Source organism: Aythya fuligula, chromosome 1 (genome assembly GCF_009819795.1).
Source record: "Aythya fuligula isolate bAytFul2 chromosome 1, bAytFul2.pri, whole genome shotgun sequence".
NCBI classification, from domain to species: domain Eukaryota; kingdom Metazoa; phylum Chordata; class Aves; order Anseriformes; family Anatidae; genus Aythya; species Aythya fuligula.
The window spans coordinates 118,477,913-118,502,637 of NC_045559.1; the positions used below are offsets into that span (position 1 = coordinate 118,477,913).

Genomic DNA, 24,725 nt, shown 5'->3' on the forward strand with positions numbered 1-24,725 from the left:
TCCCTAGCTGTACAGTTGGGTTCCCCGCTTGTTTAATGGATTGGTTTTCTAGAAGCGTCAGTAGTTGTCTTTTTCTTAGTAACTAAGGAATAATTTTTTAAAATAATCTAGTGTTTTAATACTTCACGCAGCAGTTTTTAAGCAAAGCTCACAAACTACGTTTCACCAGCTGTCTCCATAACCTGAAGGCAACAAAGGTGCACAGAGCTTCCCACACGCAGAGAAGAGAAAGGAGCTGTGCACACAGGGAGTCAGCGATGGTTGTGCATCAGGAAGAGGGTGAGGGGAGAGAAAGGAAGATCAGAAAACCCATCCTCAAAACCAGCCTGCCCCTGCACACCACCACAGCTGGGTCACTGCAAACAACCTGTGCGAAGAGGCGCACAGCCTGAGCACACAAGGGCCAGACAGTCTGGGATAATCTCGACTGCCTGCCCACGAGGTCCGTGTGTGCCAATTTTAAACCAGTTCGGATCTGAAAGCAAGAAGGGGAAAGCGAGGGTTAAAAGAACAGATGACGAAAGGGGGAAGACAGCCTTTGAATTTCTGCTATTAGCAGAGATAAGGAGCCCCGGCAGCTTAATTTCATGCCCAAGAACTAATTTAGTATGTACTCATAGCGCTGCCGGTGTACTCAGCAGAAAGAGCCATTTCTTTTTGTACTGCTGAAATGTGCCCTTTCAGGAGGTACTGAAAAGCCTGCAGGAAAGTCTCTGTTTTATCTATTTATTTATTTTTTCTTATTTTGGAGAAACTGTCAGCAGCTGATCTCTTCATTCAGGTAGCTAAGCACAGGCTTAGCAAAATCACGCGCGCTGTTTTGCTGATGCTCTTGTAAGGGGTGGAAGGCAGCCCTAACACCTCCCCTGCTGCAGAAAAGGCCAAGTTTTATTCTTTAATCTTTATTTTATTTATTTTTGAGTTACAGTTTTGAGCCTCCCGTTCGCTTCCCCTCACAACATCTTGGTGTGAAGAGGGGCAGGACTGCACCGATGCCTGGCCACACCAGGGCAAGTATGTGAAAAAAAAATTAAAAATGTAGGTGCTGCACCTCAGTCACTTGCAGTGTGCCACCCCAACGCTTCGCACAGCAGCAGTGTGACTCTCTAGGGCTCGCAGAAGCACGATGGATGCTCCCAGAAGGAAACCTGAGCCAGCTCTGCTCTCCGAACGCGCTTCCCACAAAAGAGGCAATTTTACCCACGCGGGCTAGGCCACAGCCCACGCTTACATCTGCACAGGTTTAAACAACCACGGTTCAGTTTCCAGCCCGTGTAGATCGAGCCGTGGCAAAAATTCACAATGGAAACCTGTGCCACGTGCAGGAAGGAAGGCTGGGCTGATCGGCGGTGACTCAGGGGCGCTGGCACTGAGGAACAAGCTGACAGAACACGCAATTAACAGATTAGCTTTCCGCTCTCTTAAATCAGCATTACAGTCTTACAAACACCCAAAAACACAGCGTTTGGCTTCCCCAGCGCAGGCTACACCTGACGTTTGCCCAAGCTTGGCTCCCCAATTTCCAACCAAGCTCACCCCCTGCACCCTCAGACGCTGTGCTGACAGCGAGGCCCTGCTCCGCTTTTGAAGGAAATAAGAAAGATCCCTAGGGATTGGGAAAGCTGCTCTTTGGAATGGCTGGTGATTTTTGTCTCAATCTTTCTCCTTTAAAGCCGAAAACGTTTTTCCCCGACCTGCCTGGTACTTATTTTCCACCGGGACCTCAGGTGAGGAAACCACTGTGTTTGTTCTCAAAAGCTCAGCAGATTTTGTACTTCATACAGAGGAAGTGCGTAGCGTGATTTTGAAATCGGTGCTAAAGGAGTTAATATTTAAGTACGAAACCCTTAATAAGTCAATCTTTAAGTAAAGAAATCCAACCCGTTTGGACTCTCCTTTTCAAATCCCCTTTCCTACTTCCCCTCTGGGCTAGGAGAGAAGGAGCAGCCCGTGTGATGGAGCACGAGCTCGGCTCACAAAAGCAGCCCCTCCATCCCCACCCCGCGCTGAGGCTGCAGGAAGAATCGGGGAGGACCAAATATCTGCTGAGCACCGATCCCAAGGTCAACGCCTCTTTTCGGAGCCACTTCATCCCGAAAACGATGAGCTGGCTCCCTCAAAGGTAGCTCAAAATGCAAGCGTGGCTGCTACACGCCAAAACATAGGGGTGTCAAGTGGTGAAAGGCAGGGAGCCCCCTCGCAGAGAATCGCAGCCACTGCTGCAATATTAATGAAGCTCTTTAGAGGAGGGAGGCGAAAAAAGGACTTTGAATAATGCATTGCAGGCACCGGTACATCAGCCGTGGCTTCTTTATGCGGGAGGCAGCTGGCATTTTAAAAATAGACAACTTTAAACTTGATGGGGGTAGCTCACCCGAGGAGGAAATTATCCGCAAATGAACCATCATTTCAGGGGACAAAGCCGATAAACAAGCCGAGCACAAAGAAAGTTTATGAGCACCAGGGCTCTGAAGCAGTGCGGGGCTGTCAGCACAACCCTGCTGACCGTGAGCAATCAGCCTGAGCGATGGTGAAGCCGTGGGTGCCTCAGCACATCCCGGAGCCTCCACACCTGTGGAGCTAATTGGAAACTGGGGGTCCTCGGGCTTTGGGACGGCATTAAAGGCTCCATTTCCCCAGCACGAGCACACCGATTTTTTTTTTCCTGTTAAAAATAAGACAAATGCATCCCAAGGGCAAAATGCAGGAGAGCAGCGCTGAGCAGGGCACCCAGGAGCAGAGCACCTCGGCGCCTGCGCCCACCGCAGGTGCGCAGGAGGAGCGGCTGCCGCGCTCAGCCTGCACAGTAAATAACTGCGGCCTCATTAGCAGAGCATTACAAATCCAAGATGCAGCTGGCACAGGATGGATTTAGCGTGGTTGTCCTATTCAGCATCCACATAAATCTCCTTTCTCTGGCGGCTAAGCCTCCGCTGCACACAGCCGCCCTGCCCGGCGCAGCTGAGCACAGCCGGCACACGCACAGCCAGCCATCAGCAGCGGCCAAGAGGCTGGTGAGCCCCCCCACTCCGACCAGTAGCTTTCCATAAACCTCAAACTGGGGCAGAGCCACGGGGAAAATAGGCTCCAGTGAGAGCTCTGGCTCCTGGGCTGTCAGACAGACTTAGATGGGGGCCAGAAGTGATTGATTTTAAATGAGAATATCAACAGGCGAGCAGCACCAGAAACCCAGCTACACGAAGGCAGGAATGGGAATCCTTACACACAAGCTACCTGTTACCTGGGAAAGAGAGACCAGATCATACTGGTGGGGCTGTAAACCTGCCTCCTGGCTGGAGAGAAGATTGAAGAACACAATCAACGCTTTGCTGCTTTGTTCGACCAGAACGCAAGCTAGAGGCACCCACAGTAACAGATTCAGAGCAACTTTAGGATTTTCAGTGTTATTATTGTTGATTTTATTATTATTTAAGTTAGACATACACAAGAATACCATTTTATTATTTGATCTTTCAGGGCAAACTGCTTACCATTTGTCTTTCCATTCCTGAAACCCAAAGGTGTAGCCCCGGTGTGCTTTAGAAACACCGACAGACATGTCAGGAACAAAGACAAAAATTTCAGGAGCACAATATTCTGAGTAACTATGGCACTTCATAAAGAGAGCTTCAAAATAAGTGATGCCAGGGCTCTTCCTCCACCAAGTATCTTTCTATGTCATCACAGGTCAAGTTACCTCAATTCTTCCCATTTTTCTAGATGAATCACCTTTCACGTACTGTTTGCTGAAATACAAAGCAAATAAAAATAATATTTGAAATAAAACCTTCTGTCTTCACAGGCATCCTCTGCCCAAAGTTTTGCCTAGCTCAAACTTGAATTTGAATGCATCAGGAATGTGAACGTCCACAGCAGAAAGCAAGCGCAAATCTTTACACTTTACAGCTATCCTGTGCTTTTCTTGCCAGTCTCAAAGGCAGGTAGACAGTTCATTGCAGTACACTCACCAGTGAGCTAGAGGAAAGATCAGCGATGGGTGGTGTTATGACACCGATATTCTCCTTCCCAAACAGGTAATGAACTGCCTTCTCCTCTCGCAGTGCTCGTTAGGCAGACCACACGAAAGGAACCTGCCAATTTCCATCTACCAGAAAGGCTGACACGCGAGGTCGAAGCATTACGACAAAGATCTTTTTGCCAGTCACCTTCTAATATACATACAGCTCTTTGAAAAGGGAAGGCACTGCAGTTAAACTCTGGAGTTAAGCATTGGGAGGAAGGTGGTGGTTAAATCACGAATCTATGTAATGTACACAGCCTTTACCATCGTTTCCTAGGTAGCTTTTCATGTCCATCAAGAACAGATTTTATCCCCAGCACCCAAGCTAGCGTATGGCACAAGAGGAAAGCACCTTCCTCCCCATCCAGCTCCTGATCACCCAGCTGCAACAAGGAGGGAAAGAATACACTTCTGACTGCTCAGGAGACACCTGACCGAACCGAAATTCGTTTGTTAGGGACCCTCTACCCTCTCCTTTCTCAGCTGGGAAGAAAGGTTGGAAGGCCACTAGCAAATTAATGAGGTACTTCTCAAGAGCAGAGCTTAAGGAAGAAGTGCAAGGGAGAGTTGCCATTAAATACTTTTATCCCTTCAGCAGCTTGGGTATAAAAGCTGGTGCTCCCTTCCTTGCTGTTCTCCAGAAGGCATGCCATGGATCTATCACACAGCTAACAGAGAATAAAAGAGACAGAAAAGACTCAGCTGTAACCTCCACCAAGGGCAAGTGCATTTGACCATTTTGCACAGTCATGTATTGAGGAGCTCCTGGAGCAAGCGAGGATAAACTCACCTCTTCTTCCCCTGAAAGACCGACCATGCAATTCTAGCTCCATCTCCACTAATGAGACCACGGGTGCAAATGCAGGGCATGTGACTGGGCAAACATTTAAGTTCACTGCTCAGCAAATATCCTTGCAGCAGTTCTGGCTATCCCAGGAAGAGGCAAACTTACTGCAGTTCTCAGCTTGGTCGATTTGTGAGCAAAAATAAATTCACAGTGTGAACAGCAATTCACCTGCTTGGTGTCAAACACTAATTGAGAGATTCGGAATAAATTGCAATAAATAAATAAATGTCCTCTGGCTGATTATATAAATTATAGAATGATTTGCTCATCAGGAGAAGTAAGTATGTGTATCAATATATGTATGAATAACACGTCTCTCCAAATGGCTGAATATCACTTCACCACACCATAGACCACACCGTCTATGAGATGCCTTCAGAGAAAACCAGAGGTTCAAACATTTTGGAGAGCTTAGATTAGCGAGGATACTTAGAGCACACCCACAGTGCACACAGTGCAGCAACGTGGAGCTGCTGTACGTCTGGAAACAACACAGACAAACCTGTGCATCCCTGGTATACAGCCAACGAGTCCTCCCGAGAAGCAAGGAAGAGCATGTCTTTAATCCTGACCGTGTTTCTTCCATGATCTGGGTGCCTTTGAACACTCCTACACTGTGCTTGGAGGACAGGTCGAGCTCAGAGGTTGCTCAGCTGTCTTTGCAGAGATCTGGGCTTTGCAGTCCTGATTCCTTTCGGATTTGGATCTTCCTTACATTACAGTTAATTTCTGCCAAACTAACAGACTAGCACAGAATTACTCTCCAAAGGCTGTACCCAGAAACAGGGCTTTGGAGAAGGCCACGCAGTTGTATTGCTGATGTCCAAGATGGTAACACTTCTAATGAAGGGTACTTTTCTTCCAACAGAATGAGCCTTGAAATGACCTTCAGCTTCAGACTAGCAATGTTAAAGTGAAAGCATATGGAAATACCTTTAAACATGGTAATTTTTGTGACAGCATTGCCAGCGTGACTCCTGTCACGCTACGGAAGGGCTCTTAGTCCACCGTGAGCAGATCCCTTCTGACTTTCTAATGCTGAACATGTGGAGAAAAGACTTGTTAGCACAAGCAATCAGGTTTGGGAAGAAAACAGAATAAATCTTTGTGGTGGAATCCTGAAATCACCCCAAAGAGAAACTTCTGAAGTATCTCAGCCCTTCCTTGAAAACTCAGAAGACAATATGGTCACTTGAGTCCTGGGAGCTATTCATTTCTATAAGCTGAAGTGACTGCCTCAAGGCAAACAGCCTTCTGCAGAAGAAAGCCAGTTCACAAACACAGAATGGCCCAAAGAAGGCTTTAATTACCTTTGTGATGACTTTAACACCACATAAGGCAAAAGGTGCTTTAAGTGGAGGGAAGCGTGTTTCCAAAAGGCCTCGCGTTAATTTGGTAAGAGGGCCCAAGTATACCACTTGTCTCTCTGCTTCTTGAATAACCAGAAAAACTTCTGAGTGAACCCACACAGAATTTGGCTTTACCCTAGACTCAAGCAACGAAAGTACAACTTTCATAACCCAAAACGAGAGAGAGAAATGCTTCCAGTCCAAGCCGAGGTGAAGTGTCTTCCCCTCACCCAGCCGCCCAAGGAACAGGTCTAATCCTGACAGGACCACCTTCAGCATCACTGCCTGGACACTTTTCATGTATTTTATCTACTAAGGGTTATCACCCTCCTGTAGGGAAAAGAAGCCAGGGCATTACATTATCCCATAGTTGACGTAAGCTCTGGTCACCACGCATGAAGCAAGGGCTGCTCAGCCTCTGTCCACCCAGAGGGAAGGAAAAGGGTTTTGATTCAGGAGGAGGACAGAATAAAATGAAAAAGGACAGCCACCTCCCTCACAGAGATTTGGTTTCTTAGTTTCAAGAGGGGATAGATGTTAGTTAAGAAATATACTGTCAGAGCCCTCAGAAAGGCCTGATCTACCAAACCTCAATCAGAAGGCCACATCTAGGCCTTCCTCTCAGCCTTTGCCTGGTAACACCCCTCCTTCGCAAGCAAGCAACATAGCACCGTACACAAAGCAAGCTGTAAATTTAGTGGTTTTGGCAAAGGAAGCCTCGGAGACCTCAGCAGACCCAAAGATTACCTCAGCAGACTGTGTTTAAGATCGCAGCTTTCTTCATCTGCTCTTTTCCCCTGCCCCATTACAGATGCACCTACAGCTACACCAGAAAGCCACCTCAGAGTGTGGACGGTGCTGCCTGCCCCACGTTAAGAAGAAATCACTCTTTGACACATCCCCCTTTCCTCTTTCACCCTTTGCCCGCTACGGTATCTAAGCATTTCAGTGCACAAGCCAGGCTAGAAGCGGGAAAATTGGTCCAAAACATCTATGACTAATTCTGTTTTTTTTTTTTTTTTCTCCTGCAGCTTTTCATCAGTTACTACATTTCAGGCTATCATGTGGTATGGCGCAAATGGAAGTGAGATTACATAATGGCACTGACTGCTCTGCTCTGTGTACTTACGTTGTCACACAGGACTTTTGATTACAGGATAAGCCGAAAAGGGGGGAAAACAGCAAGCACAGCAATTTCTTCCAAGCAGGGATATAATTTCGATATTACTGATACAGCCCAACGCGAACCGCATCCATTAATTCTCGAACATGCCAAGAGCTGGAATAAAGAACACCACAGATCAGATGCCCCCGATTCCAGCGGAGTTGTGTTCCCTCCTGTGAGACGCTCATGCAGAGATCCAAAACGCACATGTAGACAACAGTGGCTCCCACCCTCACGATCCTCCCTGTCCTAGCTAGCATGGGCCATCTGCTACCACTTAGCAGGCAGCCCTGCTAAATACAAGATTGGTACCACTTATGTGAAAAGGACGACTTAAACTGCCAGCAGAAATGCTATTACAAAGCCTTGCCTAAATTACAGTAAGAGCAGCTCGTAATTTACCCATTTGGAAAGGGCAATTTAAACCATGCCAAGCGAGGTGATAAAAGATAAGAGACTAGGAACTAAGGCACAGGCCAGTCTCATTCTCTACCTGATACCACTCATGGAGGAGAAGTAGGAAACAGAAATCATGCTGGAGCTTACCTAACAATTCCCTTTTTTAGATGGTAAGATGCAGGAATACCAGAGGAATTAATGACCTTTTGCAAAATAGAGTCCCTGCTGAACCCATGTTCACCAGCCCACAGAAGATAAGAACAAAAGGGTGCGTGATCTAAACTATCCTGCTCTGCTCTCTGTCCATCCAACCTAGCAATAGCCATTACAAGAGACATTAGGATAAAGCTGTGGCGGTGGAGGAAGGGGCCGTCAGAAGAAAAAGAGCCTGCCGTTCACCCAAGCCTGCTCAGCTTCAAAATGAGTAATAGGATGAACGATCAGTGCTTTCCATCAGCTGCCGCCCTGACACCACTAGCACCAAACAGCAGAATACACCTCAACCTGCGGATAGTTAAAAACCTTAATTAACTCTGACATAAAACCAAAGGTATTGAGCGTTCATTTCTTCCAGACAGGCCTCACTGTGGGTGTGGGAGAAAGCAAAGAGCTATAGTATAGGCTACAGAGCAGGCTCTCAGCACAAACTCACTTCTCCTTGAAGAAATCCCCAAGCCAAGTGCTTCCTCTGAGTAGTAACTTATCCGACACCCTTCCCCTCACAATCTATTCTGGTTTTCAGTGGCAGCTTGGGAACCTGACTCTGTCTGTACCAGCACAACTCAGCCTGAGCCCAAGGAGGTGCTAATGCACTTTTCCTGCACCAGAGCAGACTCCAGAGAGCTGCCATCCCCAAGCAGACTGCACGTTGTAGCCGTCCGATTAAAATTCAGCTAAGAAAACTGCCAAGAAGTCTTCACAGTTGTCATAGCATCCATTTCACAAGTAAATTAGAGACAAATTAGTTAAGAAGTCAGTCCAATTCCTAGGAGCACTTGGCAATCTCCCTGAGAAAATCTGTGGCAAAATCCACAAATCACAAAATTCTGCGTGCTGGTCTTTACGCAGAGCTCCACGTTAGCAAAATCCTTCTCCATTGATGCCCACAGGGAGGTAAAAATAAGCAAACTAGCTTGTTCTGAGGTCGACGCTTAAACTCGATCCTGCTTGCCACACTTGGTACATACCACGGAGATCACAGATCACAGACACTGAGCGCGGTGAGGATGAGGACGTTCCTAAGTTAGCACACCGTTTCCTTCCTTTGGGGTGAGCGTGTCAACAAATCCTTTTTACTCACCAGCCAAATCACCTTCCAAATTAGAGGCGGATATCCATTGACAGAAATGCGCACTTATTTCCCTGAAGGAAGCCACCCTGCCCAAGGCGTGAGGGCAGGAGAGGTGCCTGCATCCTTCCCAAGCAACTGGTGGCTCTGCTCCCTCTCCCAACACCCTGAGCAACCCGATGTGCTGGTTGCAGTGCATCCCGTACGTGGCTTCAGAATAAAGAAGCATCGCAGCCTGCCATTTCATAGCTCTGATACAGCCAACTGCTCCATCCAATAATTTCTTTCTGCAAGCACTATTCATTAGGCTTCTCAGAAATACTCCCTGTACTCTACAAGCTACCTTAACAGCAGGGAAAATTCAATTTTTATTTCAACTCGCTATTCCAGCAATTGAAGTAAGACGTCAAAGTGAGCCCTACTATTAATAATGATTACAGTCAGGGGCTTAAAATAACTGATTTAAAATGGTGCCCAGTTTGACTGCCAAACTGTTCCTTAGACATCTTGCTTGACTTGCATCAGTGTCTCCTTCAATAAAATGGGCAGAACAACTGTTATTTTTCACGTACTACCCGTGGAAAATAAATCTGAAGATTTAGTTTTCCCCTAAATAATTACCCAATGCCTCTTAAGAACAACAGTAGACAAAATAAATATAAAAATAATTAACCTAACAGGAGCAGCCAGGCTCCATTGTTTTTTTTTTTCTTCTGATTTTAATCCAAACAATGTGCACTCTGCCATGCCCTCTGATTCTGGTCATAATACTCAGCATTTATTCATCTACCAGCTGACTCGTGCGTGATCCCGCAGCACACTGTCTCATCAACACATCTACAGATTGAGTATTTTGCTCTCGCGTTTTTTAGTTTAGGCTTTGGTTTTATTGAAGTTGCCATATTTTACACACAATTCTACCTCCTTTGGGGTCCATCTAAGCTCCAGTGGAAACACCACCCTGGAGAAGCCCACATCTTCTTGCAGAATGGTGCTGTGCTGAAAAACTGAAGGGCAAACGAAACAAGTCTAGAGACGTAAGGTAGAACTTAACAAGTCTTCCATCTTGACAGTTAAAGGGAAAAATAAAAAAGGTTTATCCTGCTTTGATATCCAGCACAAGAAAAAGCAATAAAAACCTCCCAACCCCAACTCTGACTCTGCCATTGATCCTTGAGTGAAGCCATGACAAGCCACAGGCTGTCTGCTGCAATTTACTAATCAAGGTTGGCTTTGGCAGATGGGCCTTAACTGAGAAACCACTGACTATTTTATGGACAAATACCTTCAAACTTTGGTGTGCTACTGCCACAACTCCTAAACTAATGAGCCTCCTTTGATTTAAATGTGTGATGTTATCTTCCCTCTACATGGCTTTGTGACTTCCACGTCATCCTCACGAGCAATGGACAGCAGGACAGAGAAGTTTTATGGTCCTCAGAAACCACACAGATATGGCAAAATAGTCTGAGTTAGGAACAGAGCAGGTACCAATGGCACTGCAGGTTTAAGATCACTAAGATCACTGTTACCCACTTTATTTTGAGGGGAAAAAAAAAAAAAAAAAAAGAAGAACAAAAGAAAAGGAGCAGGAGTGAGTTATGGGAACTCTGTGGTATCCAAGTGAGAAGAACATTCTGTTTCTCCATACCTGAATATTAACCATGAGAGAGTTTTAAAAACAATCAGCTAACCACGTAGGACAGTCTGCTCATATATGGTTCCCACTGATTTTAAGCAGAGCAAGATGACCTTGCGAGATATTTTACACTTTTCATATGGACAAGCCTCCGTCTACCCACACACAGTCATCAGCCTCAGCTGATTTAATTCCTAAAATGTCATTTCACATCATATGCTTCTGCTTACCAGTACAGCACTAGTACCAGATACAGAGCAAATACGCTTTCAGAAGGCAAATGTTACTGCTAACCAAACTCTGGCTTGGGTGTACAACTGGCCCGATGGGGAATGGTGCTAGAAGCAAAAATGGTTAACTGTCTGTTTCTCGTTAATGAGGTGGTTCTTCTATCATTACCAGCTTGAACGTTTGCCTAAAAGCAAAGACACAGCACAGAATTTTGAAATTCTTCCTGATATCCTTCAGACGTGTAGGCCTGCCGTGTTATGCATTTTATATATTCAGCAGTGCTGGGAAAAAATAGGAAGTCATTTTGGTCTAACACCGGGCATGAAACAGCAAAGCCCAACATTTCATGAAATTAGAAGAATAAATCAACTTCGTGGTTGCAGCTCAGCTGCATTCTTGATCACTTTGGGACTGCACTGTTCTAGGAAACGGCCTGGCTCCTTACTTTAATACTGGATATCCTTCAGGGTGCAGGGATGAATCCTTTCTGGTCCCTTGGCAATCTGAGGTCAATGACTGAGGGGGGAGGGAATACTTTAAATCTGATACTTCTGTTAAAAAATAGCTATGGAGCAACATGCTCAGGTTTCGGTACAACAGGGACCGAGCGTGTTTTAAGCTCAAGAGTATATGTCTCTCTGCAAAAGTACTGCAAGTATATCATGCCAGCTCTCAGAAACTGAGGCAACTTTTCCGTATCATTTTGGACAATTTCACCAGCTGAAAACTCTCTCTCCCACAGACATATCTATTTTAAGCACAACTACGTTTCACAAAAGCAAGCAAGGAGCTGTTGCCTACAAAACACAAAACGCAGGGAAGTGGGAGGTTTTATTTTTGTTGCTGGTTTCAGCTGAAACAGTAAAATAAAATAAAAAAACATAATTGTGGGATGCGACACTCCATTTACGACCAGGCTCTGCTTGCCTGGCACATCTCTTGCAGCTTGCCACTCCACAGGATGGCAAGTACCATGGGACTGCTGAGGTCCAGGGGCTGCTTGCTCACCCCTGGGCTGATGCAGGGACCATCTCATCCCATCTCACACACCTGCCCTGGTCAGCACAGCCAAGGATGCACACTGCACAGCAAAAGCATCGCTCTGAAGTAGCAGGAACAAAGGGAAAAGACTTGAAAAAGAACATTTTCCCGTAAGAAAGCATTTACCTACAAGCCTGCAGGCAAAGAAGCACCATCGTATACCATCCTACCAGCAAAAGGCTGCTCAAACACTCTAGAGCACTGCAGAGGTGCCACGCATGCCCAGCAAACACAGTAAGACCTAGCTGCCTCCTAGAGAGGCTGCCTTGATCTTACCAACCTTGACAAAAATAAACCAGTAATGCCGTCCCTGCAAACCACATTTTTTTCCCTCTTGAAAGGTGTGACCTTCTGTCAGTACATCCTGATCCAACCCCTCTGCATCGCTCCTTGCTTTATGAGAACAGGGAGCAAGGAATAAATTTGGGCTTGGCCTGTATGCTCCATGAAACAATACCGAACCACTCCTGACAGCCAGCTCCCCGGCGTCCTGGGATCCTGATTCCTTCCCCACGAGTCTTTAAACTGCACTTGCATGTGACTAGAAGTCTGTAGGTGAGGCATAGATGGCCTGTAAGCTGCTCTGGGATTAAGGAGATCAATTTAAGCCTTTACGTCATTTTGCCTGCATACTTTAACTCAGCAACTTTTCCTCAAGCATACAAGAAAGAGAAGCTCAGTCCCAGACAACATGGAAGCTGATCTCAACATCAGCTAGCAACTGCAAACTGCATCTGCATCAATTGACTTAAAAAAAACAATATCTGTGAATCGTAAACAGAGAGGAGGTAAAAAAACACACCTCCAAACATACAATAATATCAGTTGTTGGGTTCCTATCAGACATAAATTTTACAGGTAAATGTAACCACACACTGCAATCAATGCACGCCACAGAGCAGGAACTACCACATGTAGCACAGGGCAGCTGCAACAGCAAAAATGACCACGTCGTTGAGAAGCAGAAATCAGGCTGAACTTCAACATCTTGAGGCTAACTCACTGGTATTTTGGTTTCTTGTTTGTTTTCAAAGGGAGACAGAAGTGACATGCACTTAATTATGTTACAATTGCAAGCATAATTAGAGCCATTTAGATGTTAAGTACTATTGAAGTGAACAGCATACAGAAGGATTGAGTGCCCATCTTTCCTTCTGTTACTACTTGCCTGGAAAGCGTCCTCTCTTGTATCTTAACCTATTCTTGTATCTTCACCTCTTGTATCTCACCCTAACAGAAGCTGCAATTTTTCTGACAGATTTCTGGTGTTTTGTCTTCTGATGCGGTGGTGGCCACAGCAAATTGTAATGAAAACCCTTTCGCCGAGGCATTATGAGGGAACAAAACAGAAAGCATGGGACATTTCCCCACGCACACACTTCCACCATACTGGAAATCTGCACTCATCCTCAATCACACGTAGCTTTTGGAGTTCCTCCACACCTGTTTCCATGAAGTACGCATAATGCCCTTCACCTTTGCTTTAGTGGGGTCAGAGTAGAGCATCTGACCTTTCACATTGTCCTTCAAACATGCACAAAATCGCTGGCATACATAGTTGCGGACTGCCTGAGGCCTGCAGTCTCCATGGCTGCTATGGGACCCGCCTCTCTGGTTTGGGCCCCAGGCCCCAGCCCCAGCCATGTCTTTGAAGCAAAGGAGCTCCTCACATCATCAAAAGGGCAAGCCTCGGTTCTGCCTCGTTGGACTGATTAGACACATCCCGTGACAATTGGTGATCCTATAAAAATGGCCTAAGTTTAAAGTCGAGGTCCAAAGAAGAATGTCATCATTGTCTGGAATGTTCTGGAACTTCTTGCTTCTTTGAAGATTTTTTGGGGGTTAGGTCTTTTGTCACAGACAGGTTCCATCTCTGAGAGAACTACTTCCATCAAAGATTTCAAGTTTTAATACAGCTCCCATTTATTTTTATAAAAACTGACAAAGATGACTGCTTTTTTTCATATTCTGTTGCCAAAAACGCTGAAAGGATTCTTCTAAACACCTCAAAGTCCCTGCCAGAGAGCAACCCATTGGAAACTCTGTCCAAATAATAAACATCTTCAAAAGTTACCGAAGGATTAAATCAGCACAGTCAAGCTGAAACTTCAGTTGCAGGCAATGCATTTAGGTCCTTGCAATAAGAGTAATTTCTAGCGTACTGGGGATCAGCTGTAAACATACTTTGCTGGAGGAATTTAGCACAATTTTCTGCTTCCGTGTACTATTTCCTCTGATGCGGTACTTATAATCTGGTCAGGAACACGATCCTGAGGAACTTGTTGGTTTCACTGCTAACTGCAATCCCCTGGCATCAGCAGACCTGAGCTGCCTGTTCCTATCCAAAGGCATTCGAGCCCAGGGGATTATCGGGGGAGGTTCTGCACTTTCCAGTTTTAGGGAAATGTAAGTGCTCCTCTTCTTGTGATGTTCACAGGGTTTCACCCTCTCCTTCCCTCTCATCCTCTGCTACATCACACACACACACACACACCAAATTTCACCTCAGGTCTGCTCCCAGGATCCACAGCCTTTTGCAGAGTAAGTCCGGCACCTCATCATGCCACAGGAAGGGAGGGAAGGGGGGGCACTCGCTCATTTTAAGGATTTTAGTACTTTCCCCAGAACTATATATATGGAAGAAGAACATCTGGAAAACATCTTGCAAAATGTGACAGGGAAATTACAGCAAAATTAATATTAACAGCATATTAACAGCATCTCTTGGGTTCTTTTATTGCAGCTCCTAAAAGTCCTGTGGCCTACTCCCAGAGCTCAAAGAAGCAGCTCCGCTACGAAATAACGATAATCCAGCAAGACAGAAGCATGCCATGCTTCGTACTGTGCTTCAGAGGCCCTTTAGTACACAAGAAATGTAAATGCTTCGCTCTCATAACCCAGAACTGCTATAAAGGCACCCTCTGCAGAACATGCAAGCCATCTGCCCACTGTGGTGAACGAGAGCTAAAACAGGAAAGAGGCCTGCTCCACAGATACGAAGGATTTGTTCTCTGAGAGATGATTAAATACTAATTAATACTGATAAGCCTAAAGAAATGGCACTATGCAAATAAAAATGGCTTTACAGTACCTGTCATCTGCTCCCTACAGTCTCCTCTGGAGTATCCTTCTAAACATTTGAGGTTTGCAATGCGCTGAGGTCAACAAGATTTTCACCCACAGATTTGGTGGATGACGAACAGATTCAGTAAGTACTACAGTAAAGCCAGCATCTCTGTAACACATCGCATTGGACTTAAAAGCACGTGGAAGACTGAAGGAGATGTTTCTACAAGTTCACATGCACAAACAGCCTCTCTAGATATTCATCTATTAACTCATTTGCACATAAATTTGTAGGACAGTTGCAACAACAGAAGAAACGATGATAAAAATCCAGGGATGGAGACAACTAACAGTACCAGGTAATCTAATTTACTTCCCTTACAGCACAGAGAATTGATAAACAGTCACATAATGAGAGATCAAATCAGATTCTTGGATCCATTTTAAATTCCCTAGGTTTATCTACGATAATTGCCTCCATTTCCTTGACAAGCAAGTCAGGAACGAACCAGCATCCAAAAAGAAAGGACTCTATTGCTTTCTTGACCAAAAAGTACCAACAAAACCTCCTGAGCACTCTTCCCTAGAATTAATATAGAAGCTATTTAGACCATACAGCCATTTTTGCTTTGAGCAGTAAGCAGCAGAAGTGTTTGTTACACAGATAGCAGTACTCTGTAGCACCCCTACCCCATCACCTGCAAAAGAGCAAGGACTTCTGCCATTGCTTGTTTATGAATTCATCCTGTGTCTTCCGAAATATACTGTAAACACTTCAAGTCAAGCACTATCCCTATTCACCAGTCCAAACTGATCTATCATGCATAACAGTTACCATGCCCAAACTAGAGAACTGTCCAGATACGAACTCCAGGATCAAGGTGTAGCAGGTAGCTCATCAAGACAGCATCAGAGTTACAAAGACAGCAAGGTAAGAAGGACCATTTAGCCAAGCAAAGCTAAATTACATTTTTGTATAATACTAATTTGCACCACACATACATTTTCAGAACATGAACAGGCAGCAGCAATGGAAAAACTACATGGATTTGCAAAGGATCTGTTCCCAAATATAATCAACTAAACATGGAAAAGCAATTCTCTGCCAAGAAGGAGAAGGACATTAGGTCTGGAGGCCCAGCAACCTCCTCCCAAAGCCCTCTCACCCAGGCATCACCTGATGCAGCCATGGCACTTCTTGCAGAGTCCAAGCCTAAGTCACAACTTTGTCTTTTCTATTTACTCTCACTTACCAGAGTTGTCATGCTAGCATGGCTCTCAGGTTGGACCACAATTAAGGGTTTTTTATGCTACAGGTTCAATAAAAAGAAGAAAAACCCACCCCAAACCCTAAAGCTAAAACAAGCTGGATGAGTACCCCAAAAGGGAACCTAGAAAGCTGACTCTGGAGCTATGTTTCTAAACACCATCTAGCCTTTTTTTTTTTTTTTAAATCTAGTTATTTATTTAACCAACAGAAATCACCTTAGGCTGTGCTGACAAGAAAACACCATTATCTTTAATCTTTCATGTATGTCATTATGTGAATGGAATGGGAAACAACCGAATTAGGGAGGCAACTGCATGAGGTTTGTGCCCAAACAACAGAGCACTTCAAATCCATCAACCTGCGGATAATGTGCATTTTTGAAAGAGTGATTTTCCTGGATTTCAGATAAATACATACAAAAAAATGAAATTTCTCTCAAAAAGTAGAGCAGCTTTGCAGGAAACTGAACCACCAAAAGACACAGCAATCTAAACTACATGGGAAAGCTAAAACATTTCCCAGGATACCTCCTTTATAACTGTTCAAGTAATTAAAAAATAAATAAAAGAAAAAATATAAGCATGATGAGGGAGATTAAAAAGACTGGATACATGCACAAACCAACACAGAAGCACCGAAAAAAAAGTTCTGGGGAGAAAACTGGTAATCCTAGTAACCCAGCTGGACATTCACAGTAAAGATGACTAATGCCACCAGTAACTCAAAGGGACACACAAAGTTAATGCCATATTATAATGAACAGTCTGAACCGCTGTATTTGAAGATGGGTCAGCAATTCAGCCATAAATTCGCATTACAGAGCAGGCCATCACGCTCAATCTTCGTCGGGCATTTCCCACGAAACGCCTTTGAGCTCCCGAAACCACACGCGAATGCCACCTCCTCCTCCTCCAAACCACTGCAGCGTGAGGACCCGGTCATTGCAGCGGTGCCAGAGAAGCCCCAGAGGCTGACAAGGAGTGGTGAGGATGGCCCCAGGGCTGCTGCCAGCCCTGGTGGATGTGGAGGGAATGACGAAGATGCTCCCACCCCCCCACTGCTGACCTCCTTTTCTGGGAAGCCTGCGAGAAGAGGGAGATGCAGGGGCTGCTCTTTCAGATAAAATCCCCCAAGCCCCTGTGACAGCAGGGAGCATCCTTCCATGACTCTCCTGTCACCTCCACAGGGAGGTACAAGGACTCACGGGTCCATTTTCCAAGCAGTAAGAACTAGGAAAACTAAATTGCTGTTTTGCAAATAGATTCTTTAGTCTCAATTCTATCACATTTCAAAGGGCAGAACGAGTTCTAAGAACCCGATTTAGTATCTCAAACATTGATCTTGGCCTGAAGATGCTCTTCCAATCAGTGAACCGCCCTGCAAAATATCTGAATGGGAACTCTCCTTGCATGCTCTTATTGCGTTAATTAACCTCAAGAATCCCCCATACCAGCAGAGCAGTACGAACAAAGCACTCACTCGAGCGCCAAGTGTCTCACAGGACCTAAAATCAGAAGCTAATCACCTTGCTACGGGGTCTGTTTGGGACAACAATAAGATTTGTGTACAAGAAGAAAACCATTTTCTGCAGAGGTATGACTTTAAGGACCAGGGGATGCATGCCTAAAGCTCCTTCCCAAAACACTGTGAGGCAGGCTGTTAATTTAATAACAAAATATATTCCAAAGCCTTTGCAATGAAATACTAAGAATACATACATTTTAAGACATCAGTCCATTTAAGAACTAGATAAATAAAAGGTTTAAGCATTTCATTCCCATATAGGAAATACACTTTGAATTCTAACCCAAAATTCACCTTCCCCTAAAAATAAGGCAGGTGATATCTCAGATTTCTATGCAAGCAATTTATGATACCCAAAAGGAAAAAAAAATAAATAGCTAACAACCAAGCAGTGTTTTTACTGCCTTTTTTAATCTACTGGTTCCAAACCAGATGTGTTCAGTACAGCATTCTGATTAGGAAAAAAATGGCTGTTGAATTTTTATTACTACGTCCCTTAAGGAGCAAAAGCAGTAACCCTAGGCATTTAATGTGTACTATGAATAACAATACATACGAGGACATAAAAAGCTTGTTATCTCTGTTTATGGAATTTTTCTACCATGTTGATACATTTATGGGAAGAAGTTGGGAAATACGGCGAGGGAGAAGAGAGAAGGCTATCAAAATAACAAATACTGTTAAATAAAACCCATTTGGAAATGAACAAGCTACGCAGTACGAAACATGAATAAGCTGCGTCTCCTCATTACCACCCTGCAGCTCCCATGTAGTCAGCGAAGCCTCATTTAATGCCTCCACTAAAAGCCTTCAGCGACATACATCTCACCCACTGATAGAAAAAGGCAGCTCGGATTTAACCCTGACAAACTATTGCTCATGATAGGCACAATCTGCGCACACACAGATTTCCCTCTTTCATACTCTGTGACAACACGGAGAGTTCCTTTTCGGCGTTTCGAAGCAGCTTGCCTGGATTCAAAGAGGAGCCTTCCCTCCTGGTCCCCTCGTGCCACAGTCCACAGCCACCCGGCCAGGCACCCGAAGGGCTCCCCCTGCACGTACCTCCCTGCCACGGGACCGCTCTCCTCCGTGTGTTACACTGCAACTCCATCCCCCAGCAAGAGACAACAGGGAGCTCCTCGAAACGTGTACGAAACGCGGGACTTTCTCCTGCAGAAACTGGCTTACGACCTCCCCCAAAAACATGGGGAAGCTGTCAGGTGAAAAATTCTACAGACCAGCCATTTTGCAGCTCTGGTTTGTTTTGCTTCCAGTGTCTGGATAAATCCAAGAAATCAAATTTTAACATAGCTCCTTTTGTTGAGCCTTTCCCATAGTTTCAGCTTTGAGAATTCACTGAGACCAAGTTTGAGTTACTCTGGCTCTGGAGCCAGTAGCGTGTGAGAATAAAAAGGGCCCTCCAGAAAATAACTGAGGGGGGACTGAGACAGTGCTACACATCCCCCAGCTCCCAAACTTGCCTGTGAAAAGAAAAATAGGATACAGACAGAGAACACCATGTTTCTGCTGGACTCCTGGCAATAGATGGAGCCTGCTCCAATTTATATTAAGTGGGTCGATTCAAACCCCCAAAAGGGGCCAAAAATGTGAATTAGTTTTTGTTCTCCCATGCTGAAAGGGAGGACCCATGATGAAGACTTGGGGTCTGCTGTCAACTACTCTTGATCTTTACCAAGCCTTTTGTTGTCTTCTCCCACTGAGATCTGTGTAGGCTCCCCTAGGTCGGTGCCCTGGGAAAACAGATGCACCACAGAGCACGATGGAAAAAAAAACACTTCTTTTTTGCAGGTTTCTGTCTCCAACTGTTCATTGTCCTCCTCCTTCTCCAGGCTCGAGGAAGGAGACAAACTGACAGCTGTCAGGCTCTAAGTCCCTCAAGAGCCACCAGTGGGCCATGCCCTTGGGGAAGACCGGGGTGCACTGGAGCCTGACAGCCTGTTTAGAGGAAAGGGATTTGCAGAGGAGCATCCCACCAGCACAGGCACACTGCTGTGGCCCAAACCAGAGCTCAGCTGTGTTATTTACCCTGCGCAGTCCCAGCTGTCAACCTGGCCTGGCATCAGCACAGCCCGCAGCGCAAATGCCCTCAGCCAGCTGCTTGGCTCCACGTACCGTTCTCTCTTTTTTAATGAGATTAGCCTTCATGAAATGTGCTGGCTCAACGGGCACGACGGTTTCAGCCCTCTGTTCAGGGGGTGTAATGGATAACAGCGGTCACTTTTAAAGAGACGTCATTGGTAAAGAGACCACGAATTCACCGGAGTTCCTGCAGCTGCTCCGTCCTCGCTGGAAGGAGAGGGGCTTCTCGCAGAGCCGCCGGGCTCGGAGCATGCAGAAGGGTGAATCCTCACCTTGAGGAACGTGCCTAAACTTAGCAGCCTGCCTACCTGCGACTGGCAGCAAGGATGTCCACGGCAAAAGCCAGCAGCGCACTGCGTGGCTACAAGTGTGATCAGAGGAAGGGGGGGGTGTATTGAATGTGCATGGGGAGAGGGGGTCTGCAGCGTGGGCATGGCTCCGCACAATGACTTTGGGTTGGTTTGGTGGTTGTTTTTTTTTGTTGTTGTTGTTGTTTGATGAAGGATATGGAGCCAAACAGGACGAGTCACAGAAGATGTCAAGTATCATGGCGAGGCGCCCGCGAGGCTTTGTTGGGAATCAATTCCTGAGCAGCGTGATGAAGCTCCGAGTCACCCTGCTCCACTGCCGCCTCCCCCAGCACCAAAGCCGTGACAAAACGCTGGGAGACAACCAGCCCTGCCCTGCTGCCAGCCGGCAAACCCGCTCAGGTTTGCCTTGTTATCGCAGCTCCCGATCCCTACGGGCACACGGACCGGGGCGCCGCCAGCATCCCCCCCGCCGCCCCGTGAATGCATCTGGGTCACCGGGGCGGGCTGAGCGGGTTATGAAACGCTGGGAAAGGGGTGCAGCAAGCACCCACGGGGGGCGAGGGGAAGGAAAGGGGGCTGGCGACTCTCCCCTTGCGGCGAGGAGAGGGGAAACGCGGCCGGGGGGCAGGTGGGGGCTGCCGGGGATAGGGAGGGGAGAAGGGGAAAGGGATGGGGAAGGGGAGGGCGGCGGCACCGCGGCCGCGCCGCACTCACCCAGAAGACGAAGGAGTAGATGATGAGGAGGGTTTTCAGACACGTTATGACGGGTTTGGTCTCCATTCTCCTCGATGCCATAATACTGAGCTCCCGGCTGCAGGCTGGGCGCGGGAGGAGGAGAAAGGGAGGAGGAGGAGGAGAGAGGGAGGGAGGCGGAGGCAGCGGGAGGTGAGCTCAGCGCTCGGCTCGCCCCGCCGTGCGGCTGCTCGCCGCAACGCCCTGCCGGCCCCCGCCACACCGCCAGGGGGAGAGCGGCCACACACGGCCCCAGGGATGGCCCTGAGGCAGAAAATGTCTCCCGGAGACACTGCCCGCAGCGAGGGGACGAGCTCCGAGCGGAGCCTGAGGGAGCAGGGCTCCCGCAGCTCTTCCCCTGACACCCCCGGCTCTGCCCCCTGCCGCCTCTCGACATGGCAGCTCTTGGGCTGAGGTGTAGTTGAGTAAATGTTGCCTCAGAAAAGCAGCTCGTGAAGCTGGGATGCTGCCGGGGCCTGATCCCTCACCTCAGCTTCGCCTGCAATCTGGACTCTGTCCTAAAACTGCTTGGATCTTGCCTGCCTTCTTTAGGTGGGGCTAAATGGGGCTGGCGGTGTGGCTGCCACCAAGGAAAGCTCGCTTAGAGCGAGTGTGCACACACACCCCGTGCCCACGTGCGCCTCAGTGACCCGAACTGCTGCACCAAGATCACGGGCAGGTGTGAAGGGAAGGCTTTTAGGCTTTTGGGGTTTTCCTTTTCATAGTTTATGCTTCACAGGCTTGTGCGCATTGAGGTGAACGCCGGAGCATGCCCCTCCTAAACGGTGTGCCTGGGCACCCCCAGGGCAGCGCTCCAAGCTATGCCTCTCTAATTCCGATTAAAATCGAAACAAGGTCAACCTCCTCGAGCTACAGAAAGATGCAGTTCACACAGCTGAGACATCCCAAGGTGATAAACCAGGCTTTACCATTCAAGGGACGATGTTTAGCAGCAGAGAGAACAGAACGGTCCCTGAGCAAGCGCTCTTGCAATGCGCAGAAGTTTCACCATGAAGAATGCGGCAAGATTTTGCTGGGTTTGACTTACAGCTTTTAAGAGTTGGTTATTTTAATGGATAGCCTACTGTTTGCAGAAACAATGAAGGCATTTAAAGGATGCTTGGAGGGGGAGCATGCCGCAGGAGCTACTGTTTTTTGAAGCATTCACCACTTTTGTGGAAAATTTGTATGACAGATGCATAAATCTTTGTTGACTTGGCCATTAAAATGTAAATAAGTGCAGTAACTGCAAAAAATTATATTGACACTAACAACAGTTATAAATATTCACTGTACAAAAATTACTGGAAGATTTTTGACAGAAAATAGCTAAGCAAGAGCAGGAGAGACTTAATCTGCCTGCCCCTCACACATGGGCTTTAGGAAAGATAAATGCTGTTGTCACAGGCTGGGGGACAGTAACCATTTATTCCAGTAGCTATGGTTGTATCTCCCCTCCCCTTCAGGTGTTTTTAATAAAGTGCAAACAAAACATAATATCAACCAGAATTTACATATCCACCCAAGAGGAAGCTGTCTTGGTAGAAGCAGGTTTTAACACAGGTGACGGCTCACATTTTTGCTGATAGTCTGCCATTTTAGCCCACTCTGTTTTGCAGTGCCTAACTTGAGATACTTAAGGTGTCTGAGCATAATCTTGGGCATCCTGAGAAGTGTTGACCATTAAAATATTGTCTTCCACTGTATGGCAGAGAGCAGCACAGACTAAATGACCATTTTTTGGAAGCAAGTGTCTCCTGCTTCCTGGGACTATCAAATGTATCTTCTGTTTCACACCCCAGAGGCAGAGGTACAGCAGCAGAAGAGCTTAGGGGAAGGTCAAGCTGATTTTGAAAGAAACATCAATCCCTGAGTTCTCTCAGAAGGGTATGTCATGGATTTGGACTCCATAAATGCCTACAGAGCCTCCCTTTCCAACGCTGTTAAAACCCACAGAAGGTTTCAAGCCCTCGCACCAGGGAACCAGAAAGAAAACAGAGGTACAAGGAGTCCACGTCAGGCAATGTGGCTCCTTCCTCCACAAACATCAGCCCTTGCTCCTTGAGGGGACGATGTCCTGAGAGATGATAAACAGAGACTGTGCTATCTGCACCCTAACCTACAGTCTCTTGCTCAGACTGCATTTGGAAAAGCACCGAGCTGCTTTCTGACATATGGTGAAACAGCATAAACTTTATTGGATGTAGATGCAAATTTTGGATTAAAAATGAGAATGTCGGAACAGAGCTGGGCATAAATCTGTCTGGTTACAGTAAATACCATTAAAATGTGACAGAAGCACCAAACCATCAAACATCTTAGGCTTAAATGGAATTACTGAACAAGTGCTGGCCTTTAAAACAAGTTTACCTTTTAAAATTATTTTATTGTATTTTTGCAGATTTGGGAGCGCTAAGCATTTCTTGAACAAAGCCAAAGCGAGTCCTGAAGCAAAGCACATTTTCAGTGCTGAAATCTGTGTTTGCAAAGTTAGGAACATAATTGCTCTTTACATCTCCCTGTAGAGAGAACATTCTTGTATTTATTTGAAAAAGGACATTTTTGCCTAGCTGTGTCATTTGAAAAATATTTCTTTAAAACACCAGCAGTTTGCAGGGGATTCATCTGACAGTCAGTGCCTATGAGCTCCTTTTTCTTCATAATGCACAGGGAATATCCTCTTTCTTCATAAGTCTTTCTGCAGCGCACCAGCCTAGAAGGAGCTGCAACAGGGAAGCATCACATTATAGAAAGTGAAGATGAAAACTCTCATCCTTACCTGAACCTAACATTCTTTATTTGATGGTTAAATAGAAGGTTGCTGGGGAAAGTGATGGAAGGATGTAAGCAGCCATTGTATCAAGTGTAATAAGGCCTAGCACCTTGCTGCAGTTACAGCAGGTGTGAGGAAATCCTGTGCTTTGTTCTCTTCATGCACACTCTGGCCTTCCCCAGATTCCCTGTGGTGCTGTTTAAGGTTAAGACTGTCACTTCTGCCATCCTTTACTGGGCATTTAAGCTTTCAATCCATACCTGATTTGGCCTCCACTGATACCAGAGGGTTTTGTTTGTTTGATTGTTTGTTTATTATTATTATTTTTTAATCCTTCTCTCGTTCCTTCTCCCTCCAATTCATCTGCCAGTGGCTGTCCTCAGCCAACCAAACCTCCATCCTAGGTCAGTCCATTGCAGATTAAAGATCAGCTGTTTGAAACAATGCAGAAAGCAACTCAAAAATACAAGTCCAAAAATTTTGTACTCTTGTATGTCTCTGGTAAGTTCAGGTAGCTCTGCACAGGCCCCATGCAGACCTCTGTGTTGTACTTTGGTCTCCTAAGAAAGCAGAGCTCTTGCACAGCAGCCATAGCTTTACATGGCTTGTAGCTGCTTGCTTTTGGCAGGTGCATCAGTGAGATCAAGCTGCCAGGCCCAAGCTCCAAAATGAGTCTTAGAAGGAAGCCTCAGGCTTTATATATTGCCAGGGAAGCCATGGAAAGTATGCGGCCAATCTCAGAGAAAGATTTGTCAGAAGAGAACCCATAAATCAGGAGATGCAGTGTTGATGAAGTCAGCTGAGGTACCCCTCCCCCTTTAAAAATGACAGATTACAAAGATCCAGTCTCCTGCAGCATAAAGACAGTGGAGCAAATATAGACATCATCTTCTGTAGCTTGGCAACAGGTGTGAGTTAGGATGAAACAAATACTGAGCCCTGATTTAGAAAAAGGGGCTTGTGGGA

The 24,725-nt window shown here is 46.2% G+C and overlaps 1 protein-coding gene across 1 annotated transcript in view; it reads right to left on the minus strand.

The window, feature by feature from the left end:
- The window catches only part of TSPAN7 (tetraspanin 7), an 82,339-nt gene extending 61,239 nt beyond the window's left edge, over nt 1–21,100 (minus strand). The window contains exon 1 of the mRNA XM_032189161.1: nt 20,969–21,100. Within this exon, the coding sequence (XP_032045052.1) occupies nt 20,969–21,049 (81 nt within the window). The 5' untranslated portion in view covers nt 21,050–21,100. The remainder of the gene's footprint in view (nt 1–20,968) is intronic.
- Between the last annotated feature and the right edge of the window lie 3,625 nt (nt 21,101–24,725).